Raw genomic sequence first — 22,976 nt, forward strand, 5'->3', positions numbered from 1 at the left:
AGAGCCTGATGAATCCCAAAACACAGATTCCCCTAGGGCTAGAGATGGCAAGGACCTTGCTTGATGGGGACTGACCATAGCCCCTCCTGCCTTGGCACACTGCAATTTCACTTAGGACCTTGGGATTGCTAGGCAAATTCTCTACCCTTTGAGCCTTTTTTTTTTTTTTTTTTGATGGATTATGGGGCTTGAACTGGGCCTGGGTGCTGTCCCTGATCTCTTTAGCTCAAGACTACTGCCTTACCTTTGAGCCAAGCCCCACTTCCCGTTTTCTAGAGGTTAATTGGGGATAAGAGTCTCAGCTTCTTTTGTGCCGGGCTGGCTTTGAACCTTGATCTTCCGATCTCAGCCTCCTGAGTAGCTAGGATTACAGGCATGAGCCACCGTACCTGGCTTCCTCTAGCCATGTTTGAGTTACTTTTCAGATAAGGTCTTGCTTTTTTTGGCCCAGGGCTAAATTTGGACTGAAATCATTCTGCCTCTGCCTTCCTCATACCTGAAATTATCAGTATGCTTTACCTCACGTGGCTTGTTTTATGGAGATAGTCCCATTCACTTTTTTGTTTTAAATTCTGGCCCCAATCTGACCTAGAAATGTCATTCTTCTATTTCCACCTCCCAAGTAGCTGGGATTACAGATACTGCACCTGGCCCCAGGGCTGAACATGTTTGAGTGTAGGTCTGGCCTGTTTCACAGTCCTTCTGGGTTACAGATCCTTCCCTAGGGGTGACCTTATCACTTCTGCTTTTCTCCTAGGTCAAGGAGCCTGAGCTGCACTGAGGGTCCAAGGCAGACCTGATCCAAAGGCTGAAATCAAGCTGGGCCTAGAGTCTGGCCTGGAGCTGGAGCTCCAGCTCCTGCTGGGCTGCCCTCGTCATGCAGAAGGAGCTGGGCATCGGGCCCTCCAGCCCTGGCATGAAGAACTCCAGGCCCCTCCTTTTGCTGCCACTGCTGGTGCTGCTGGGGGCTGCGTTACCAGGAGCCTGGGGTCAGGCTGGAAGCCTGGACCTGCAGATTGATGAAGAGCAGCCAGCAGGCACGCTGATCGGGGACATCAGTGCAGGGCTTCCAGCGGGCATGGCAGCTCCTCCTATGTACTTCATCTCTGCCCAGGAGGGCAGCGGTGTGGGTACAGACCTGGCCATCGATGAGCACAGTGGGGTTGTCCGTACAGCCCGTGTATTAGACCGCGAGCGGCGAGACCGCTACCGCTTCACAGCAGTCACTCCAGATGGGGCCACTGTGGAAGTCACCGTCCGAGTGGCTGACATCAATGACCACGCACCTGCCTTCCCGCAGGCTCGAGCTGCCCTGCAGCTACCTGAACATACAGCTCTTGGTACCCGCTACCCACTGGAGCCTGCTCATGATGCTGATGCTGGACGCCTAGGAACGCAGGGCTACTCGCTATCTGGTGATGGGGCTGGAGAGACCTTCCGGCTGGAGACACGTCCTGGTCCTGATGGGAATCCAGTACCTGAGCTAGTAGTTACTGGGGAGCTGGACCGGGAGAACCGCTCGCACTACATGTTACAGCTGGAGGCCTATGACGGTGGCTCTCCTCCTCGGAGGGCCCAAGCCCTGCTGGATGTAACACTACTGGACATCAATGACCATGCACCGTCTTTCAATCAGAGCCGCTACCACGCGGTAGTGTCGGAGAGCCTGGCCCCAGGAAGTCCTGTCTTACAGGTGTTTGCATCTGATGCAGATTCCGGTGCCAATGGGGCTGTGACTTATGAGATCAACCGAAGGCAGAGCGAGGGTGATGGGCCTTTCTCCATTGATGCACACACAGGGTTACTTCGACTAGAGAGGCCACTGGACTTTGAGCAACGGCGGGTCCACGAATTGGTGGTGCAGGCACGGGATGGGGGAGCTCACCCAGAGCTGGGTTCGGCCTTTGTGACTGTGCATGTGCGAGATGCCAATGACAATCAACCCTCCATGACTGTCATCTTCCTGAGTGCAGACGGTTCTCCCCGAGTGTCTGAGGCTGCCCCACCCGGACAGCTTGTTGCCCGCATCTCTGTGTCAGACCCAGATGATGGTGACTTTGCTCATGTCAATGTGTCCTTGGAGGGTGGTGAAGGCCACTTTGCCCTTAGCACCCAAGACAGCATCATCTACCTGGTATGTGTGGCTCGGCGACTCGACCGGGAACAGAGGGATGCCTATAACTTGCGGGTTACAGCCACAGACTCAGGCTCACCGCCACTGAGGGCCGAAGCTGCCTTTGTGTTGCATGTCACCGATGTCAACGACAATGCTCCTGCCTTTGACCGCCAGCTCTACCGGCCAGAAGCTCTGCCTGAAGTTGCACTGCCTGGCAGCTTTGTGGTACGGGTGACAGCCCGGGATCCTGACCAAGGTTCCAATGGTCAAGTGACATACAGCTTGGCTCCCGGCTCCCACACTCACTGGTTCTCCATCGATCCTACTTCAGGCATCATCACCACAGCCGCCTCGCTGGACTATGAGTTGGAACCTCAGCCACAGCTTATTGTAGTAGCCACCGATGGGGGCCTTCCCCCTTTAGCCTCTTCAGCCACAGTGAGTGTGACCCTGCAAGATGTGAATGATAATGAACCCCAGTTCCAGAGAACTTTCTACAATGCCTCACTGCCTGAGGGGACCCAGCCTGGAACCTGTTTCCTACAGGTGGGTAGGCCCTAGATATAGTACCATGGCTAGGGAATAATCTGTCTTTTGGAAAAAACTGCTTTGACTGCACCACAAAGTATAGCTTCAGAGAAAAGACTGCAGGCAGGGAGGCTTCCAGACTCCTCAGTATCCCCTCAGGGGCTGGCTATTGGCTCAACCTCTAAGGCTAGTGCCTGGGCCTGGCTGACCCTTGTCTGCTAGCCAGACTCTGGAGAGCAGCTTGCCTGCTGTTGTCTGGCTCCCACCACCCACTCTCCCACGTGTTTACTCTTCCTCTTGGCCAGGACTAATGGGTTATTGCTTCCAAATTTCTTCCCTCCTCACCAGTTCCTGAAGCAAGAGGGAAGCGCTCCAGGTGGTTTCCTAGAGATTTTATTATGAGTAACCATGGAGGAGAAGGGGTAAAATGACTACTGGAGCTTCATAACTGTTACCATTTCTTAACATTTGCTCAAGTCACAGTATATGTATTGCCTACCTGTTCCAGCAACTGTATTAGGGATACTAAATACAAAATGAATGAATCAAACCCTAGTCCTCACCTCATGTGTAGTTTGTAGTCTAGATGGGAGACTCATTTGCAAAGAAAGTTTACTGCTAGTTTTGGGGTTTGAACTCAGGGCCTTTGCCTGATAAGCAGGTGCTCTATCACTTGGGTCACACCCCCAGCTACCACTTAGGTCACACTCCCAATCCTATGCTTTCCCAAAGGAAAGGGCCCTTGAGCTGAGTGCCTGAAGACTGAGGAGGAGTTTAGGTATCAGGAAACCAGGCAGGAAAATGATTCCAAGCAGAGGGGGAGGGGCAGGGAGAAGGAGAGGGAGAAGGAGAGGGAGAGGGAGGGAGGGAAGGAGGGAGAGAGAGAGACAGAGAGGGGGGGGGAGGGAGAGAGCGCGTGTGCCTCCGTTATTCAGGGGATTGTAAGTAGCTCAGTATCTCTGGAGCATAAGATATGAGATGAGAGAGCCGAAGATGAGACTGCAGGAGCCAATCTAAAGAGTTTGGGTTTTGTTTTGTTTTTCAGTAGGGATCATTGGAATTTTTACGTTCAGGAGTAAAATGATCGGATTTGGTTTCCCAAAACCTAAGTCAATGATTTACAGTTGGGGACAGTTTTGCCCTGCAAAAGAGGCATTTAGCCATGCTTATTATTTATTATTATGACTAGTGGAATAATACTGCCTCTAGTGGGTAGAAGCCAGGCATACAGTTAATCATCTTACAGTACACATAATAGTAACTACAGCAACAAAGTATCTGGTTCAAAATACCAACAGTTCCAGGGATCTGGGCTCCTGTTACTCATGTCTGAAATCTTGGGTACTTAGGAAGCTGAGATCTGAGGACTGAAGTTCAGAGCCAGCCTAGAAAGGAAAGTCTATAAAACTCTTATATCCAGTTAACTACCACAAAGCTAGAAATGGAGCTGTGGCTCAAATGATAAAGTACCAGCCTTAAGCAGAAAAAGTTAAGGCACAGCAACCAGGCCCTGAGTTCAAGCTTCATTACCAGCACACACACACACACACTACTACTACTACTACTACTACTACTACTACCAAGGGTGAAAAACCTTGGTGTAGTGTAGGTTGAGGTCAGACACCTGTGAAAAGATTATTACACTAATCCATGGAGAGATGACTCAGATCTCCCTCAGGACAGTGACAACGACAACAAAGGTAAATAGACAAATGGAAAGGCTAAGGACTCACTGAGTCCCCAGCAGATTGATATATCAGGTGGAGAAAAGATAACTGATAGCTGGCTTGAGCAACTAAGTAATGGAAGAGTCATTAGGGCAGGTTTGGGAAGTTTTGTTTGAACAAGTTGGGTTTAAAGTGGTTGTGAAGCATCAGGTGCAGATGTTAAGCAAGCATCTAGATATACAAGTTATACAGGCGTGCAGCGCAAGAGGGTGAAAATATAGATGATGGTTAAAGCTAGGGAAGTGAGAAGAGATCAGGCTCTGAGAAAGTGTGTAAAGCAGGGAGTGGGGAACTTTTTTTCTGCCAAGGGCCATTTGGTGTATGACGTTAGCTAGTATTGATGTTTATGTTGCTAAGAAAAAAAGCTCCTAGCTTTACTTAATTTTGAGTCCCGCCTGTGGTTGCCTTGGCAAGGTCAGACCAAATGATTTTGCAGGCCTTATATGACCCACAGGCCGGATGTTCCCCACCCCGGCTAGGGTGAGAAGAGGCCATGGAGCGATTCTAGGGAGCAACAATGTGTAAAAGCAATCAGTAAGCACAGATAAGAGTAACACTGGGGTTAAGGGGTAGAGCAGTGAGAGGGAAGAAATGGAATTGGAAGTCAAGGCAGGAGCTGTACTTTGTTATGGTCACGATGAGCAGATATGAGATAGAGTAAGTTTAGAGTTGGAGAGAAATGCTAGAGAGTTCACAAGGTCTTTCTTATCTCTTTGAAATATTGTATCTCATGTGAGCCAGCAGTTGGGTAAGGACAAGACAAGAGGGGTTGAGGGTCATTACTGGTTTGGGCTGCATGGATGAGGCAATGACTGAGTTGAACTGAGCTGAGAACCTGCTCTCTGTGCATTTGCAATGCAGTCTTATAGGTGGAGTTGTGTAGGTCAGAAAATTCACTTGGGACTTGGTCATTTCAGTCAATAGACCATGTGTATTTTGGGTCACTTTCCAACAACTTTCCTGACCACTGTTTATTGCTTTCTTCCTGAAATGAGTCAGAGGGCAAAGGTCTTCCCCAGTTTCTAGAAATGGTGCTGCAGATGTGCCAGTGCTGAGAGGAATGGATGCAGGGGGAATTCTGTCTCCTGGGATATCCGGGCCCACGGCCACAGTAATGAGTTAGAGCAGGAGTGGTTTCCAGGCTTCAGCCATGGCAGGGTCTTAATGTCTCTTAGGAGGGTAAACAATGGCACAGATCACTTCTGTTGAGGGCCTGAGCAACAGTCAGAAATCCTTGGCTAGCTTTCTCTCTGAGCACATTTTCTGGCTGAGAATGGGAACTTTGTAGCTTCCTCTTGCAACGTATCATGACCCTGAGGTCCATCTATCCACAAAGAGCACTTTGTCACAGCCTACAGCAGTCAGCCACCAGCTAACCCACTATTGAGAGCCTACTGTGCAATCAGTGTAGAAAACAGTATGAAAGAAAGTGTTGTTACAAAGCAGGGAGATCGGAATGGTCCATTTACTCAACTAACAAATATATATAGATCACCTACTGTGTGTGTACCTAGCCCTATTCTAGGCTAAAGGTGGAACCATACCCCTAATTCAATAGAGCAGACCCTATGGTGATCAGTAATGATTCAACTCAATAAAGATGAGACCTATAAACTAGGTCGGGAGGTGCATGCCTGTTATCCCAGCAACCGAGAGGCTGAGGTAGTAGGATTGGGAGATCAGTGCCAGCTTGCCTGGCATAAAGACATCCTGTCTTAAGCTGGGCTTAAAGGCTTTAAGGCTGGGAATATGGCTCTGTGACAGAGTGCTTGCCTAGCATGCATGAAGCCCTGGGCTCCATTCCTCAGTACCATATAAACAGAAAAAGCCAGAAGTGGAGCTGTGGCTCAAGTGGTAGAGTGCTAGCCTTGAGCAAAAAGAAGCTCAGGGACACTGTCCAGGCCTTGAGTTCAAGCCCCAGAACTGGAAAAAAGAAAAGTCCCCAAGTGTAATACTAGAAAGCTATCAAGTGCACACGCATTGTGGCATGTGTAGGAAAAAAATGCATTTCTTAGATGAGCTGCATTCAGGCGTAAGTTAGTGGCTGTGAGTCTAACTTAATGAATCAACATTGTATGTCAAATAATGCATCTTTAAACACAAACACACATCAAACAAGGTTATGTATTGACTATTTCATTTAAAAAACAAAAAACTATGACCAGACATTCTTGGGTGGGGTCTGGGTTCATATGGGCCTTTGGTCCCTTCCCACTTGGTCCTTCCATATGTTCACCACTCACGGACTCTGGTACCAGCTACTTTTGTTTTTTTCTGTCTTTGTTTCTCTGGTTATGTCCTGGGGTTTGAACTCGGGGCCTTGTAAATGCTAGGCAGGCATTCTACCACTTGAGTTATGTTCCCCATCCTTCTTTTACTTTTGGTTATTTTGGAGATAGGGTCTTGTGTTTTTTTGTTTTGTTTTGTTTTGCTTTGTTTTGTTTTTGTGGGTCATGGGGCTTGAACTCTGGGCCTGGGCGCTGTCCCTGAGCTGTTCATCACAAGGCTACTCCCCCACCCCTGGAGTCAGAGCCCAACTTCCCGTTTTCTAGAGATTAATTGGAGATAAGAGTCTCATGTTCTTTAGTACCTGGGCTGGCTTTGAACCTTGATCCTCAGATCTCAGCCTTCTGAGTAGCTAGGATTACAGGAGTGAGCCACCACGCCCAGCTGGGGTCTCGTGTTTTTATCTGGGGCTAGCCATCTTCACACCTACAGCCTCCCACATAGCTTGGACCATGCCTAAGTTACTTTATGAGATGAAATCTTGCCAACGCATTGCCTAGGCAAACCTGGAATCTCTGTCCTTGCAATCTCTACCTCCCCCATCACTGGGATTACAAGCATGAGCCACTCACCCAGTATCAGCTACTTCTAATTACCTCTTTGCCCTGACTTTTATGGACAAAGAGGGGCTATCACTCACCTCAGCCTCTCTTCAGGTGACTGCCACAGATGCTGACAGTGGCCCATTTGGCCTCCTCTCCTATTCCTTGGGCGCTGGACTTGGAGCTTCTGGATCCCCCCCATTTCGCATTGATGCTCACAGTGGTGATGTGTGCACCACCCGGACTCTGGATCATGACCAGGGCCCCTCCAGCTTTGACTTTACAGTGACCGCTGTGGATGGGGTGAGTAGACAGACATTGGGCAGGGATATTGGGGTTGGAGTTGTCACCAGGGCCAGGCAAGTCCATCTGACCTAAGACTGCATGTCCTACCAGGGAGGCCTCAAGTCCATGGTATATGTGAAGGTGTTTGTGTCGGATGAGAATGACAACCCACCTCAGTTTTATCCACGCGAGTATGCTGCCAGTCTGAGTGTCCAGAGCTCACCAGGCACAGCTGTGCTGAGGGTGCGTGCCCATGACCCTGACCAGGGATCCCATGGACGACTCTCCTACCGCATCCTAGCTGGCAATAGCCCTCCGCTCTTCGCCTTGGATGAGCACTCGGGTGAGGATTCTCTCATTACCAGGACCTATTCTCAACCTTCACCTCAACCCCCACCCCCTGTTTAAATCATGTACTGTGTTTTCCTTTCATAATCATTCCCTATGCTTTCCTTATATAGCTCTGCTTCTATACCGTTTCTAGGGCTTTTGACAGTCGCCTGGCCCTTAACCAGACGGGCTAATTCTGTGGTGCAGCTGGAGATCGGGGCTCAGGATGGAGGTGGCCTGAAGGCTGAACCCAGTGCTCGAGTCAACATCAGCATTGTGCATGGAACCCCCACACCACCTACATTTGAACAACTACAATATGTTTTTTCTGTGCCAGAAGATGTGGCACCAGGCATCAGTGTGGGCGTAGTACAGGCACGCAACCCACCAGGTATCAGATACCCCCAATAAGGTCCTCTGGTACCAACTCAAGGTACCCCTTGAGTGTCATATGACAGCCGTCCCCAATACAGAACACCATGGTACATGAATGTCATCATAGTGCTAACAAACTTCCCTGCCAAGTCCTGCCTCCTTCCTAATACTTTGTAAGTGACACATGTACCTTCCAGCCCTTCTTGGGATCGGAATCCGGGCCCTAACTCAACAGGTGCTCCCATGCCACTTCTCTCATCCTTCGGTCCTCTTCCCTAGGTCGCTCGGGGCCTGTGATCCTCACCTTAGCAGCTGGAGATCCCCAGGGACTCTTCTCCCTGGATTCAGCCTCAGGACTCTTAAAAACACTTCGCCCTCTGGACAGGGAGCTTCTGGGACCAGTGCTGGAGCTGGAGGTGCGAGCAGGCAGTGGGGTGCCCCCCGCTTATGCCATAGCTCGGGTGCGTGTGCTGCTGGAGGATGTGAATGACAACGCCCCTGCCTTCCCTGCACCTGAAGACACTGTATTCCTGCCACCAAATGCTGCTCCAGGGACTCCCATCTACACACTGCGGGCTGTGGACCCGGACTCTGGGGTTAACAGCCGAATCACCTATGCTCTGCTTGCTGGAGGTGATGGAGCTTTCGCTGTGGACCCCACTACTGGCCACATACGACTTATGAGACCTCTGGGGCCTCCAGGGAGGCTAGATCATGAACTGGAGCTAGAGGCACGGGATGGGGGTTCCCCACCACGTACTGGCCACTTTCGACTTCGGGTCGTGACACAGGACTTGGGGACCCATCGATTAGCTCCCCGATTTGACAGTCCTAGCTACCGTGTGGATCTGCCCTCAAGTACCAACCCTGGAACTCAGGTCTTGCAGGTACAGGCCCAGGTACCAGATGGGAGCCCTGTCACCTATCACCTTGCAGCAGATGGAGCCAGAAGCCCCTTTGGCCTCGAATCACAGAGTGGGTGGCTATGGTTACGGGCAGCCCTGGACCGTGAGTCCCAGGAGTTATATACACTGAAGGTAATGGCAATATCTGAGTCCAGAGCTGAGTTAGGGCAACAGACAGGAACAGCCACAGTGAGGGTCAACATCCTCAACCAGAATGATCACAGTCCCCGCTTGTCTGAAGATCCCACCTTCCTGGCTGTGCCTGAGAACCAGCCCCCTGGGACCAATGTAGGCCGGGTCTTTGCCACTGACCGAGATTCAGGACCTAATGGACGTCTGACCTATAGCCTGCAACAGTTGTCAGAAGACAGCAAAGCCTTCCGCGTCCACCCTCAGACTGGTAAGCACTGGGACCCAAATTCTAAGATCCAGCAGCCTCATCCTCAGACTGCTGAACACCCAGATAGGATCTTCAGGCCCTGAGTCAGATTCTTGCTATGACAACCAGGACTTAGCCTGAGGTTTAGCCCTGGCATTTCCTCTCACACTGTCCAACTGTAGCTTCTCACCTATAGTCTTCAGGCTCTGCATTCCTAAATAGCTCCTCATTCTCTCCATCCTGCACTCCCAGGAGAAGTGACCACACTCCAAACCCTGGACCGAGAACAGCAGAGCAGCTACCAGCTCCTGGTGCAAGTGCAGGATGCAGGGAGCCCTCCTCGAAGCACCACAGGCACAGTGCACATTGCAGTTCTCGACCTCAATGACAACAGTCCCACCTTCCTGCAGGCTTCTGGGGCTGCTGGTGGGGGACTTCCTATCCAGGTATGTGAAGTGGCAGCATTCTAGCCTGAAATGTGAGGGAGGGGCCATCTCCCTATAGAACTCGAGGTGTAGGTAAGAGAAACTGCCTTCTGGAACAGATGTAAACCAAGAAAAAAAAAAAAAAAAAAGCTCAGCCTACACACAGGTGAGGGGTATTGGGTTCAGAGTCATCCACCTAGGAAGGCATTGACTGTAAGAGTTGTGTCCCTGTAGGTACCAGACCGCGTGCCTCCCGGAACACCAGTGACAACACTGCAGGCCAAGGATCCAGACGAGGGGGAGAATGGCACCATCCTTTACATGTTAACTGGTATGGGGTGGGGAGGGGTGGTAAGGAAAAGGGAATGGTTGGGATGATCACATTGCTTTCATGGCTTTCATGAGAGCCAACCCCTCATCCTTCTTCTTCCTGCCCCCAGGTTCTGGCTCAGAGCTCTTCTCTCTGCACCCTCACTCCGGGGAACTGCTCACTGCAGCATCCCTGATCCGTGCAGAGCGGCCCCATTACGTGCTGACACTGAGTGCTCACGATCAAGGCAGCCCTTCTCGGAGTGCCAGCCTCCAGCTGCTGGTGCAGGTATGTCTGTTCTAGCTGCTGCTCTGGCACCACCCCTCCATTCATTAGTGCGGGCTTCTCGTGTTGGTCAATGGGCCTTCTCAGGCTAGTCCTACCGCCTTTTCCTAGTGCAGACCTTCTTTTACACGGATCCTCCTGATTCCATCCTCCCTCCCTGGCCCTGCACAGGTGCTTCCCTCAGGCCGCCTGGCCGAGCCACCGCCTGATCTGGCAGAGCCTGACCCCGCAGCTCCAGTACCCGTCGTGCTGACCGTGACAGCAGCCGAGGGGCTTCAGCCGGGGTCCCTATTGGGCTCCGTGGCACCGCCAGAGCCACCTGGTGTGGGCGCACTCACCTACACCCTGGTAGGTGGCGCCGACCCCGAGGGCACCTTCGCGCTGGATGCGACCTCCGGGCGTCTGTACCTGGCGCGACCTCTGGACTTTGAGGCAGGCCCGGCTTGGCGCGCGCTCACGGTGCGCGCCGAGGGCCCTGGAGGCGCGGGCGCGCGGCTGCTGCGGGTGCAGGTGCGCGTGCAGGACGAGAACGAGCACGCGCCTGCCTTTGCACGCGACCCCCTGGCGCTGGCGCTACAGGAGAACCCTGAGCCCGGCGCGGCGCTGTACACGTTCCGCGCGTCGGACGCCGACGGCCCGGGCCCCAACAGCGAAGTGCGCTACCGTCTGCTCCGCCAGGAGCCGCCGGTGCCGGCTCTTCGCTTGGACGCGCGCACCGGGGCGCTCAGCGCTCCGCGCGGCCTCGATCGGGAGACCACGCCCGCGCTGCTGCTGCTCGTGGAAGCCACGGACCGGCCCACCAATGCCAGCCGCCGCCGCGCTGCTCGCGTTTCCGCACGCGTCTTCGTGACGGATGAAAACGACAACGCACCGGTGTTCGCCTCGCCCTCCCGCGTGCGCCTCCCGGAGGACCAGCCGACCGGGCCCACCACGCTTCACGTGGTGGCCAGAGATCCTGACCTGGGGGAGGCCGCACGCGTGTCCTATCGCCTGGCGGCTGGGGGGGACGGCCACTTCCGGCTGCACGGGAGCACCGGTGAGAACTGGGCGTGGGGTGTGGGCGCGGAGGGTGCGGAGATGCAGGGCGTGCCGAGGTTGCTACCGGTCTGCATCTTACTCACCTAGGAGCCCTGTCTGTGGTGCGGCCCTTGGACCGGGAGCAGCGAGCCGAGCATATACTGACCGTCGTGGCTGCGGACCACGGCTCCCCGCCTCGCTCATCCACCCAGCTCCTGACTGTCAGCATCGTTGACGTCAACGACGAGGCACCCACTTTCCAACAACAGGAGTACAGCGTCGTCCTGCGTGAGAACAGCCCCCCTGGTACACCTGTGCTCACTCTGCGGGCCACTGACCCCGACCTGGGTAAGACCTGGGGAGAGCATGAATCGTAAGAGGGATGGACAGAGGAAATACAGGATATGTTTATCCTCTGATCACTCCCCATGCTGCCCCTTCTCAGGGGCCAATGGGCAAGTCACTTATGGAGGTGTTTCTGGCGAAAGCTTCTCTCTGGACCCAAATACTGGAGTTCTCACTGCTCTTCGTGCCCTGGATCGGGAGGAACAAGAGGAGATCAACTTGACAGGTACACTTTAACAAGACGACAGAGCCAGAAGTGTTACAGTCATAGACAGAGCACCCAAAATGCTGCCTTCTAGAAGTTCCTTTTAGGATAGCAAAGCTTATGTGGTTTTTTGGGTTTTTTTAGACCCTTATGGAGTGGCAAGAGTTAGATAGATGCTAGGTGAAGTGACTTCAGAATTGACCTTTCTGTGACCATACAGAATTTCAAATGCCTATTGTCACAGCTAAGCCCTCTATGTCTCCTGGAGATTACTGTAATCACTTAACAGGAGTGTTCTGAGATGTGAAGTGACTTGCTCAAACTAACATAGTTTGGCACTGGCAAAGCAGGAACTTGAGCCCAACTCTTTTGATATCTCATTTCATGTCTTTTCAGTCTCACCATCACTAAGGAGATAGATTTTGCAGGTACCAAGCAGAGGAGATGGAAAGGAAATGAACAGCTTCTTATATGTATTCACACATGCATACAAGGGTACCTAGAATATGTGGCATGACAGGTGTTTTCTAGCTTGCATGTGTATCTGTGAACATGGGTAAGTGCTCTGAGATCAGGCTAGACCTCATTAATTTTGCTTCCTCACAGTATATGCACGGGATGGAGGCTCACCCCCCTTGTTAACTCATATCACAGTACGTGTGACTGTGGAAGATGAGAACGACCATGCTCCAACCTTTGGAAATGTTCACCTTTCTCTGGAAGTGCCGGAGGGCCAAGACCCCCAGACTCTTACCACACTACGGGCCTCTGACCCAGATGTAGGAGCCAATGGGAAGTTAGAGTACCACATCCTGGGTGAGAATCATCTCATATCTACTAACTCACAACCTCCTTGCCTGGTTCTTGCTCCTTATTGGCCTCTGTTGGTTTCAGTCAACATTTCTGGGTCTTTTTCCCCCCCTCTTTTTATGTCTTGTACTTTTTTCCCTCATGCATACATCATTATATCTCTGGGTATGTCTTTCTTTGCCTCTCTAGCTTTTTTCTGGCCTTTATTTCTTATGAAATGTGCTTTCTTATGAAGAGACACTTCATAACAGAATGTCAGTAGACTAAAGAAGACATGCTTGTTTCCTCGTATGTCTATCCCAAGAATCTACCTGTAATGTGGTGAAATTGGAACTACACTGAAAACTATAGCCAGGTTACTGAATTTTTTTAGCAGGTTTTTCAAATTTTTAATTTTATTTTCTTGAGATGATATCTTGCTCTGTAGCTCAGGCTGCCCTTGAACTTGGACATCTTTGTGCTTCAACCTCTAGAGTTCTGGGATTAGAGGCATGCCACCATGCCAGGTTTAGAGAGCTGTTTAATTGGGGGGTGAGGGTCAATTTTTTTCTTTTGCTTCAACTCATTTTATTAGCATCCATTAACTGTACAAAGGAGTTTTCATTGTCTTTCCATACTTACATATAATACAGCTTGATCATATTCACCATCTTTATTACTCTTATTAGCATATTCATACAAAGAAATTTTATTGTGATACTTGCTATATACATTTTTATATATATATATAATGTGCTTTAATCAGATTTATTCTTTTTAAGAGCTTTGGGGGATCTCATTGTGCTGTTTTCATATGTGTGTATGTATGTATAGTGTGTATAATACTCCTATCACAGTTACCTCCTAATCCCCTCTCCTTCTTTTCTTCCCACCTGTTGATTATCTCCAACATTCTTCCTTTTACAATCCTGACTTCTTCCTCCTCCTCTTCCTCCTCCTCCTCCTCTTCTTCTTCTTCTTCTTCTTCTTATTATTATTATTATTAGTCATGGGGCTTGAACTCTGGGCCTGGGCACTGTCCCTAAGCTCTTTAGCTCAAGGCTATCACCATACCCCTTGAGCCACAGCCCCATTTCCCCTTTTTCTAGTGATTAATTGGAGATAAGAGTCTCGAGGTTTTTAGAGCCCAGGCTGGCTTTGAACTGCGATCCTCAGATCTCAGCCTCTTGAGTAGCTAGGATTACAGGCTTGAGCCACCATGCCCGGCTCCTCACTTATTATTTTTATTATCTCTGTTACCACATATGAGCAAAAAAACATAGTATACTTGTCTTTCTGAGCTTGGCTTATCTCAACATGGTCTCTTACTCCATCCATTTCCCCAAAAATGACATAATTCTATTCTTCTTTATGTATGCTTCTCTAGCTCTTAATTTCCCTCTTTGTCTGTGCTTGCTCCCTGCCTCCCTCACTCCCTTCCTTCCTCTTCCTTTCTTCCTTCTTTCTTCCTTCCTTTCTTCCTTCCTTCCTTTTTCTCTCTTCCTGTTGAATAGTGATTTTCACACTTTTTGGTCTCAGGACTTTGTGTATGTATGTGTATGTGTGACAGGTTTCACTATGTTGCCTAGACTGTCCGCAAACAATATCCTTTTGCCTCAGCTTCCTGAATATTGGAAATTTTAGATGTATACCACCACACTCAGATATAACTCTAAAAAGTTAATGTGTGAATTTTATCTATGTTTTCTTTATTAGATATTAAAACAATAAAAAATTTAAAAATCATTAACACCAGGTACCAGTGATTCACATCTGTAATTCTAGCGTCCCAGTTACTCAGGAAGCTGAGATCTGAGGATTGCGATTCAAAGCCAGTCTAGACAAGAAACTTTGTGAGACTGTTATTTCCACTTAACCACTAAAAAGCTGCAAGTGGATTGAGACTCAAGAAGGAGAGCACTCTCCTTGAGCAGAAAAGCTCAGGGCAGCACCTAGTATCTGAGCACAAGTCCAGGAGGAGCAGGAAAAAAAATCATGGAGAAACAAAGCAATAAGTATGCTATTTGGTACGTCAGAATGTACAAAGGGAAATGTTCAGATTTCAAATAAGAATCTGTTGGACAATAATGCAGAGATCATAGGTATAACAGGAAGCCAGAACAATTTCTGAAATTATACTTCTAGAAATTATACTTCTACTTGTTCTACCCAGAATATAATGGAAAACACAAGAATACGTATGCACACATTTCATCCACCAAGCAAAGATCTTACCACATCCTGAAGCATTCCCTCTGCACAACTGTGAGATACGAATAAAAATGGCACATAACACCTATGATAACAGTTTGGTCTTCTGTATGTGACAAGTTCTCAGAACACTCCAAGGACTCTCCAGATCACACTCTGATAACATTTGTGTTGTTCATATCTTTACCTTCGGTGTTTGTTTTCCTCTTTGTCTCAGATTCTTCGTTTCTGTCCTGGTCCCATTCCCATCCCCTTATCTCCTCATCACCTCTGTTGCTCTCCCATCTTCATGGTCTGACACATATATGTTTGCTTGCTGATATCTGCAGATGGGGACCCATCAGGTGCCTTTGCCCTAGATGTTGCCTCTGGGGAGTTTGGCACCGTGAGACCACTAGACCGGGAAGTAGAACCATCATTCCAGCTGCGGATAGAGGCCCGAGATGGAGGCCAGCCAGCTCTCAGTGCTACTCTCCTTGTGACAGTGACTGTACTAGATGCCAATGACCATGCCCCAGCCTTTTCTGTTCCTGCCTACTCAGTGGAGGTGCCAGAAGATGCACCTGCAGGGACACTGCTGCTGCAACTACAGGCCCACGATCCTGATGCTGGTGCTAATGGCTGTGTGACCTATTACCTGGGTGCAGGCACAGCAGGAGCCTTCCTGCTAGAGCCTACCTCTGGGGAACTGCGCACGGCCACAGCACTGGATCGAGAGCACCTTCCCAGCTACACCTTTTCAGTGAGTGCAGTGGATAGTGCAGCTGCTGGGCCCCTGAGCAGCACAGTACCTGTCACCATCACGGTGCGGGACGTCAACGACCATGCACCCACTTTCCCTACCAGTCCTCTGCGTCTGCGCCTCCCCCGTCCAGGCCCCAGCCTTAGTACCCCAACGCTGGCTCTGGCCACACTGCGAGCTGAAGATCGTGATGCCGGTGCCAACGCCTCCATTCTATACCGGCTGGCAGGCACACCACCTCCTGGCACCACCGTGGACTCTTACACAGGTGAAATCCGTGTGACCCGCTCTCCAGTCACTCTGGGACCCCGAGATCGTGTCCTCTTCATCGTGGCTACCGATCTTGGCCGTCCAGCTCGCTCTGCCACTGGAGTGGTCATTGTTGGACTGCAGGGGGAGCCTGAACGTGGACCCCGCTTTCCCAGAGCAAGTAGTGAAGCTATGCTTCGTGAAAATGCACCCCCAGGTTGGTCACCAGCCATGTGTCCCTAAATTTGTATCCCTGGATGGGCCAGAGTTACTCATTCCTGTAGTGCTCACAGTCCAGTACCACCCTCTCTCATTCTCTCTACAGGGACTTCTGTTGTCTCCCCCAAGGCTGTCCATGCAGGAGGCTCGAGTGGACCAATCATCTATAGCATTCTCAGTGGAAATGAGAAAGGGATATTCTCTATTCAGCCTAATACAGGTAGGGAATGGGATCAGGGACTCTGTGTGTGTGTGGGGGGGGGGGGTTGTTTCCTGAGGAGACTGAAGGGGGAAAGGGTTCCCTTGAGTACACAACCTTGGAAGAGAAGACTCCGAGATAAGGAAAAGGACTCACTGATGCCATTGTCCCCCCTCCCCCGAACAGGAGCTATCACAGTTCGTGCAGCAGAGGGGCTGGACTTTGAGACGAGCCCACGTCTGCGACTGGTGCTGCAGGCAGAGAGTGGAGGCGCCTTTGCCTTCTCTGTGCTAACTCTGACCCTGCAAGATGCCAATGACAATGCTCCTCGTTTCCTGCGACCCCACTATGTGGCTTTCCTGCCGGAATCGCGACCCTTGGAAGGGCCCCTGCTGCAGGTGTGGGATGTGACAGGAAGGTAGGAGGGAAGAGATGGTCAGATTTGTTTGTGGCCAGGCTAGTGCCAACCATCTCCTGCACTCACCAGGTGGAGGCAGACGACCTGGATCAAGGCTCTGGAGGGCAGATCTTTTATAGTCTAGCTGCATCCCAACCAGCACGAGGCTTATTCCATGTAGATCCAGCCACAGGCACTATCACTACCACAGCTATCCTGGACCGGGAGATCTGGGCTGAAACGCGGTGAGACCTGGCTTCTTCGGACCTGTATATTTTCAAGCCCCATCTTGCATCCCTCATAGTCCCTAGGCTACACCCCGAGTTTTCCTTTATCTGGGTTATCTTAGCCTTTCCCAAGTTCATTCGTAGCCATCTGATTGTGCTTTGTGTTCAGGCTAGTACTGATGGCTACAGACAGAGGAAGCCCGGCCCTGGTGGGCTCAGCCACACTGACAGTGATGGTCATCGATACCAATGACAACCGCCCTACCATCCCCCAGCCCTGGGAGCTCCGAGTGTCAGAAGGTAAGGTCTGTGTGAACTGAAAGGAATAAAGCTGGCAGAGAGTGCTTCCAAGAGTACATAGGACCCTGCCAAACTCCTGTGTCTGGTGTTTTCGCAGATGCACTGTTGGGCTCCGAGATTGCACAGGTAACGGGAAATGATGTGGACTCTGGACCAGTGCTGTGGTATGTGCTGAGCCCCTCTGGGCCCCAGGATCCTTTCAGTATTGGCCGCTATGGAGGGCGTGTCTCCCTCACCAGCCCCTTAGACTTTGAGCAGTGTGATCACTACAATCTGCAGCTGCTGGCGCACGACGGACCTCACGAGGGCCATGCCAACCTCACAGTGCTTGTGGAGGACGTCAATGACAACACACCTACCTTCTCACATAGTCTCTACCAGGTACTGACTCCCACGTGCCCCCACACTTGGGCCTGGCATTGTTCCTTCCGGAGGGAGGAGACAGAGCTAGCAGTGGTTGAGGTCGGGTGGATGTTAGACTCCTATCCTGGGGGACAGGAATGTCCCATCTCAGACCTGCCCTCCAGGTCCTGCAAACTAGGTCTGGGTTCTGTATCCTGTGACCAGGGGGCGGGGAAAGGTGGGCAGTTTTCACCCACATCTTAATAAGTATAGGCCTCAAGATGGAGTGGATGCCAAACATGACTGACCGGATCGAACTTTAATACAGCAGGGCAGCTGGGATGGTTGGCCATATACAATTTTTCTCACATTTTAGGTAATGCTGCTTGAGCATACACCCCCGGGCAGTGCCATTCTCTCTGTCTCAGCTACGGACCGAGACTCAGGTGTCAATGGCCACATTTCCTACCATCTGGCTTCTCCCGTGGAGGGCTTCAGTGTTGACCCCAATAATGGTATGTCTTCCCTACACCCTATAGTATGATCCCTTGATCTTGGTTTTGTTTTTTTTTTTTCCAGTCCTGGCTTGAGCTCAGGGCCTGAGCACTGTCCTTGGGATTTCTCAAGGCTAAAGCTCTAACATTTGAGCCTCAGCACCACTTCTATGTATGCAGTACCGAGGAATTGAACCCGGGTCTTCGTGCATGCTAGGCAAGCACTCTACCACTAAGCCAAATGCCTGGCCCCCATCCCTTGATCTCTTAACTGTATTTGGCCATATACTAGACCTCATTTCTAGAATTTGTTACCTAGTATCTTGACTCCTAGACCTCTGACTCAGAGAGCACATTTTACCCTCTCTGTCTTTAATATAAACCTGACTGCCTGTCCGTGTGCTCGTTCCTGAGCCATATATCTTAGAGGATATTTCATATTGATTTAGCACACAGGCCAATCCCTGGAGTCTGACTTCCAAAGCCATCGCGTATCCCCGGAAGGTGAATCTGCCTTCCGCTCACACAGTTTGGCCACTGCTGAGTGGGTGTTTCTTTCCCTTTTCTTCTCATCTCAGGAACTTTATTCACAACAGTGGGAACAGAGGCCTTTGGCCCTGAGGGACCGGGAGTGGTGGATGTGGTGCTGGAAGCACGAGATCATGGAACTCCACATCGAGCAGCCCGAGCCACAGTGCATGTCCAGCTGCAAGACCAGAATGACTATGCCCCAAGCTTCACTTTGCCACACTACCGTGTGGCTGTGACTGAAGATCTGCCCCCTGGTTCCACCCTACTCACCCTGGAGGCCACAGACGCTGATGGAAGCCGCACTCATGCTACTGTAGACTATAGCATCGTTAGTGGCAACAGGGGCCGAGTCTTCCAGCTGGAACCCCGGTTGGCTGAGGCTGGGGAGGGTGTTGGACCAGGTCCTCAGGCATTGGGCTGTCTGGTCTTGCTTGAGCCACTAGACTTTGAAACCCTAACACAGTACAACCTAACTGTGGCTGCCGCTGATCGAGGGCAGCCACCCCGAAGTTCAGCTGTGTCTGTCACTGTCACTGTACTAGATGTCAATGATAACCCACCTGTCTTTACCCGAGCATCCTACCGCGTGTCGGTACCCGAGGACATGCCTGTAGGCGCTGAGCTGCTGCATGTGCAGGCCTCTGATGCTGACCCTGGCCCTCATGGCCTTGTGCATTTCACCCTCAGCTCAGGTGACCCTCTGGGGCTCTTTGAGCTGGAGGAGAGCTCTGGTGCCTTGCGACTGGCTCACTCTCTGGACTGTGAGACCCAGTCTCGACATCAGCTTGTAGTGCAGGCTACTGACCCTGCTGGGGCACACTTCGCTTTGGCACCAGTGACAGTGGAGGTCCAGGATGTAAATGACCATGGTCCAGCCTTTCCACTGAGCTTGCTCAGTACCAGCCTGGCTGAGAACCAGCCTCCAGGCACTCTTGTGACCACTCTGCATGCGATCGATGGGGATGCCGGGGCTTTTGGGAAGCTCCGCTATAGTCTGTTGGAGGCTGGGCCAGGACCTGAGGGCCGCGAGGCATTTGCACTAAACAGCACCAGTGGGGAGCTGCGGGCACGAGTGCCCTTCGACTATGAGCACACAGGAAGCTTCCGGCTGCTGGTGGGTGCTGCTGATGCTGGCAATCTCTCAGCGTCTGTCACTGTGTCGGTGCTGGTGACTGGAGAGGATGAGTATGACCCCGTGTTCCTAGCTCCAGCTTTCCACTTCCAAGTGCCAGAAGGTGCCCAGCGAGGCCACAGCCTGGGTCATGTGCAGGCTACAGACGAGGACGGAGGTGCTGATGGGCTGGTGCTCTATTCCCTCGCCTCCTCTTCTCCCTATTTTGGTATCAACCAGACTACAGGTGCCCTGTACCTTCGCGTGGACAGTCGGGCTCCAGGCAGTGGAACAGCCACCTCTGGGGCTGGGGGCCGGACCCGGCGTGAAACTCCACGGGAGCTGAGGCTAGAGGTAGTGGCCCGGGGGCCTCTGCCTGGGTCCCGGAGTGCCACAGTGCCTGTGACTGTGGATATCACCCACACTGCATTGGGCCTGGCACCTGATCTTAACCTGCTCTTGGTGGGGGCTGTGGCAGCCTCCTTGGGCGTTGTGGTGGTACTTGCGCTGGCAGCCCTGGTTCTAGGGCTTGTCCGGGCCCGTAACCGCAAGGCTGAGTCAGCTCCTGGCCCTATGTCACAGGCAGCACCCTTAGCCAGTGGCTCCCTGCAGAAGCTGGGCCGGGAACCACCCAGTCCTCCGCCCTCAGAACACCTGTATCACCAGACTCTCCCCAGCTATGGAGGACCAGGATCTGGAGGCCCTTATCCACGTGGTGGCTCCCTGGATCCTTCACATTCAAGTGGCCGAGGCTCAGCGGAGGCAGCAGAGGATGACGAGATCCGCATGATCAACGAGTTCCCGCGCGTGGCCAGTGTGGCATCTTCCCTGGCTGCCCGTGGTCCTGACTCAGGCATCCAGCAGGACGCAGATGGACTGAGTGACACATCCTGTGAGCCACCTGCCCCTGACACCTGGTATAAGGGCCGCAAGGCAGGGCTACTGCTGCCAGGTGCAGGAGCCACTCTGTACCGAGAGGAGGGGACCCCAGCAACTGCCACAGCCTTCCTTGGGGGCTGTGGCCTGAGCCCCGCACCCACTGGAGACTATGGATTCCCAGCAGATGGCAAGCCATGTGTGGCAGGTGCGCTGACAGCCATTGTAGCTGGCGAAGAGGAGCTCCGTGGCAGCTATAACTGGGACTACCTGCTGAGCTGGTGTCCTCAGTTCCAGCCATTAGCCAGTGTCTTCACAGAGATCGCTCGGCTCAAGGATGAAGCTCGGCCATGCCCCCCAGCTCCCCGTATTGACCCACCACCCCTCATCACTGCTGTGGCCCATCCAGGAGCCAAGTCTGTGCCCCCCAAGCCCGCTAGCACAGCTGTAGCCCGGGCCATCTTCCCACCAGCCTCTCATCGCTCCCCCATCAGTCATGAAGGATCCTTGTCTTCAGCCGCCATGTCCCCCAGCTTCTCACCCTCACTGTCTCCTTTGGCTGCTCGCTCACCTGTTGTCTCACCATTTGGAGTGGCCCAAGGCCCTTCAGCTTCAGCACTCAGCACAGAGTCTGGCCTGGAGCCACCTGATGACACAGAGCTACACATCTAGCTGTGGCCCGGGCTGGGCCCCGACCTGGGATACACACAGTGTCCCCAATGCAGGCCCCATTCTGAGCCTGCCCTGAGCAGCCTCGGACTATGACTGGCTGTGGGAAGGCTACCACCAAGCCCCAGCTCTGTACCCTAAACTCCAGTGGGGCCAGGTCCCACATCTCACTCCAGCCTCCTCAGAGCACTAGGACCAGAGGGTCTGTTGGTCACTGGCTTGTGGCCAAGTCCATAGTGTGGGGAGAAATATGAAGGAAGTGGCAGCCCTAGGTTCTCAGTGAGGACTTCCTGCCCTGCACCAGCACCCTGTGATGGAGCTGAACTTTATTTATTGGGGGCCAGGTGGATGGAAGAGGCCCCCTCCAAACTCTTTGGACCCAACTCCCTTGGGTCCTGCCCCTGCCCAGAACAAGTGCCAATTCTCACTCTGGAGCCTTAATAAACTGCAGTTTGTATCCAGTCTCCGGCTTTGTTTTGTGGGGATGAATGGAAGGCAGCTGGCAGTGCCATGAACACTTCAGGGAACGCAAAGGGGTAGTGCACATGGGGGCATCTGGAGTAGAAATGGCACTGGGAGCTCAGGAACCTAGTCTGAGGTTGATTATCTCCTTGTACTCAGCCTTCTGCCAGAGGCAACAAGGCAGCAGAGAGGGATTGGTTCTTTGGGAAAGAATCTGGGACTGTGTAAGACCAAGAGTCTGAAAAGATGCATGAAATGGGCGAGGTGGCTCGTGCCTATGATCCTAGCTACTTAGGAGGCTGAGATCTGAGGATCAGGGTTCAAAGCCAGCCTGAGCATTAAAGTCCATGAAACTTTTTTATTTTTCAAATTATCAGGATAATGTATAGAGGGATTACAGTTACATTCACCAGATAAGCAGATGCATTACTTCTCACACATTGATACCCCTTCTTATGTTTTTGTCCCCACTTCCCTCCCCCATTATAGCAATAACAGGATTCCAGTTAATTAATTAATTAATTAATTTATTTATTTATTTTTACCAGTCCTGGGGCTTGATCTCAGGGCTTGAGTATTGTCCTTGGACGATGTCAAGGCTCAAGCTCTACCATTTGAGCCTCAGCACCACTTCCGGCTTTTTCTAAGTGTGTGTTACCAAGGAATTAAGCCCTAGTCTTTGTACATGCTAGGTAAACATTCTACCACAAGGCTAAACTCCACATCATCCATGAGATTCTTATCTCCAATTAACCTCTGGAAAACCAGAAGTGGCCCTGTGGCTCAAGGGGTAGGGCCTTAGCCTTGAGCTGAAGAGCTCAAGGACAGCGTGGAGGCCCAGAGTTCAAGCCCCACCACCAACAAAAAAAAAAAGGAAAAGAAAAAAGAAAAGATGCGAGGATGGACATGAGAGCAGCTCAGCAGAGAAATCCTTCCCTGTTAGAACCACTACATATCTATAATAAGAGTTTTACATTCAGAGATACAACTTACTTCCTCCGTGTAAATTCTCACTGCAATTATATACTTTTTTACATGAGTAAGTCTAGGCTCTGGGAGGAAAATAGTTTTCCTAATACTCTCCATCTAGGAAGAACA

At 51.6% G+C, this 22,976-nt stretch overlaps 1 protein-coding gene across 1 annotated transcript; it reads left to right on the forward strand.

The window, feature by feature from the left end:
• The first annotated feature begins 808 nt into the window (after window positions 1-808).
• Dchs1 (dachsous cadherin-related 1) lies at window positions 809-21,877 on the forward strand. The gene is made up of 20 exons (XM_090348260.1): window positions 809-2,662; window positions 7,314-7,502; window positions 7,596-7,827; window positions 7,969-8,205; window positions 8,469-9,494; window positions 9,726-9,919; window positions 10,133-10,229; window positions 10,339-10,496; window positions 10,665-11,529; window positions 11,619-11,858; window positions 11,956-12,081; window positions 12,667-12,876; window positions 15,390-16,268; window positions 16,377-16,490; window positions 16,656-16,867; window positions 16,957-17,111; window positions 17,263-17,393; window positions 17,491-17,774; window positions 18,112-18,250; window positions 18,808-21,877. Exons 1-20 carry the CDS (start codon window positions 878-880, stop codon window positions 21,417-21,419), a joined length of 9,885 nt encoding a protein of 3,294 aa, XP_090204386.1. The 5' UTR covers window positions 809-877; the 3' UTR covers window positions 21,420-21,877.
• Window positions 21,878-22,976: the final 1,099 nt, after the last annotated feature.

The sequence above is a fragment of the Megascapheus bottae genome, chromosome 16, assembly GCF_031878675.1.
Source record: "Megascapheus bottae isolate mThoBot1 chromosome 16, mThoBot2.hap1, whole genome shotgun sequence".
Taxonomy (NCBI): Eukaryota; Metazoa; Chordata; class Mammalia; order Rodentia; family Geomyidae; genus Megascapheus; species Megascapheus bottae.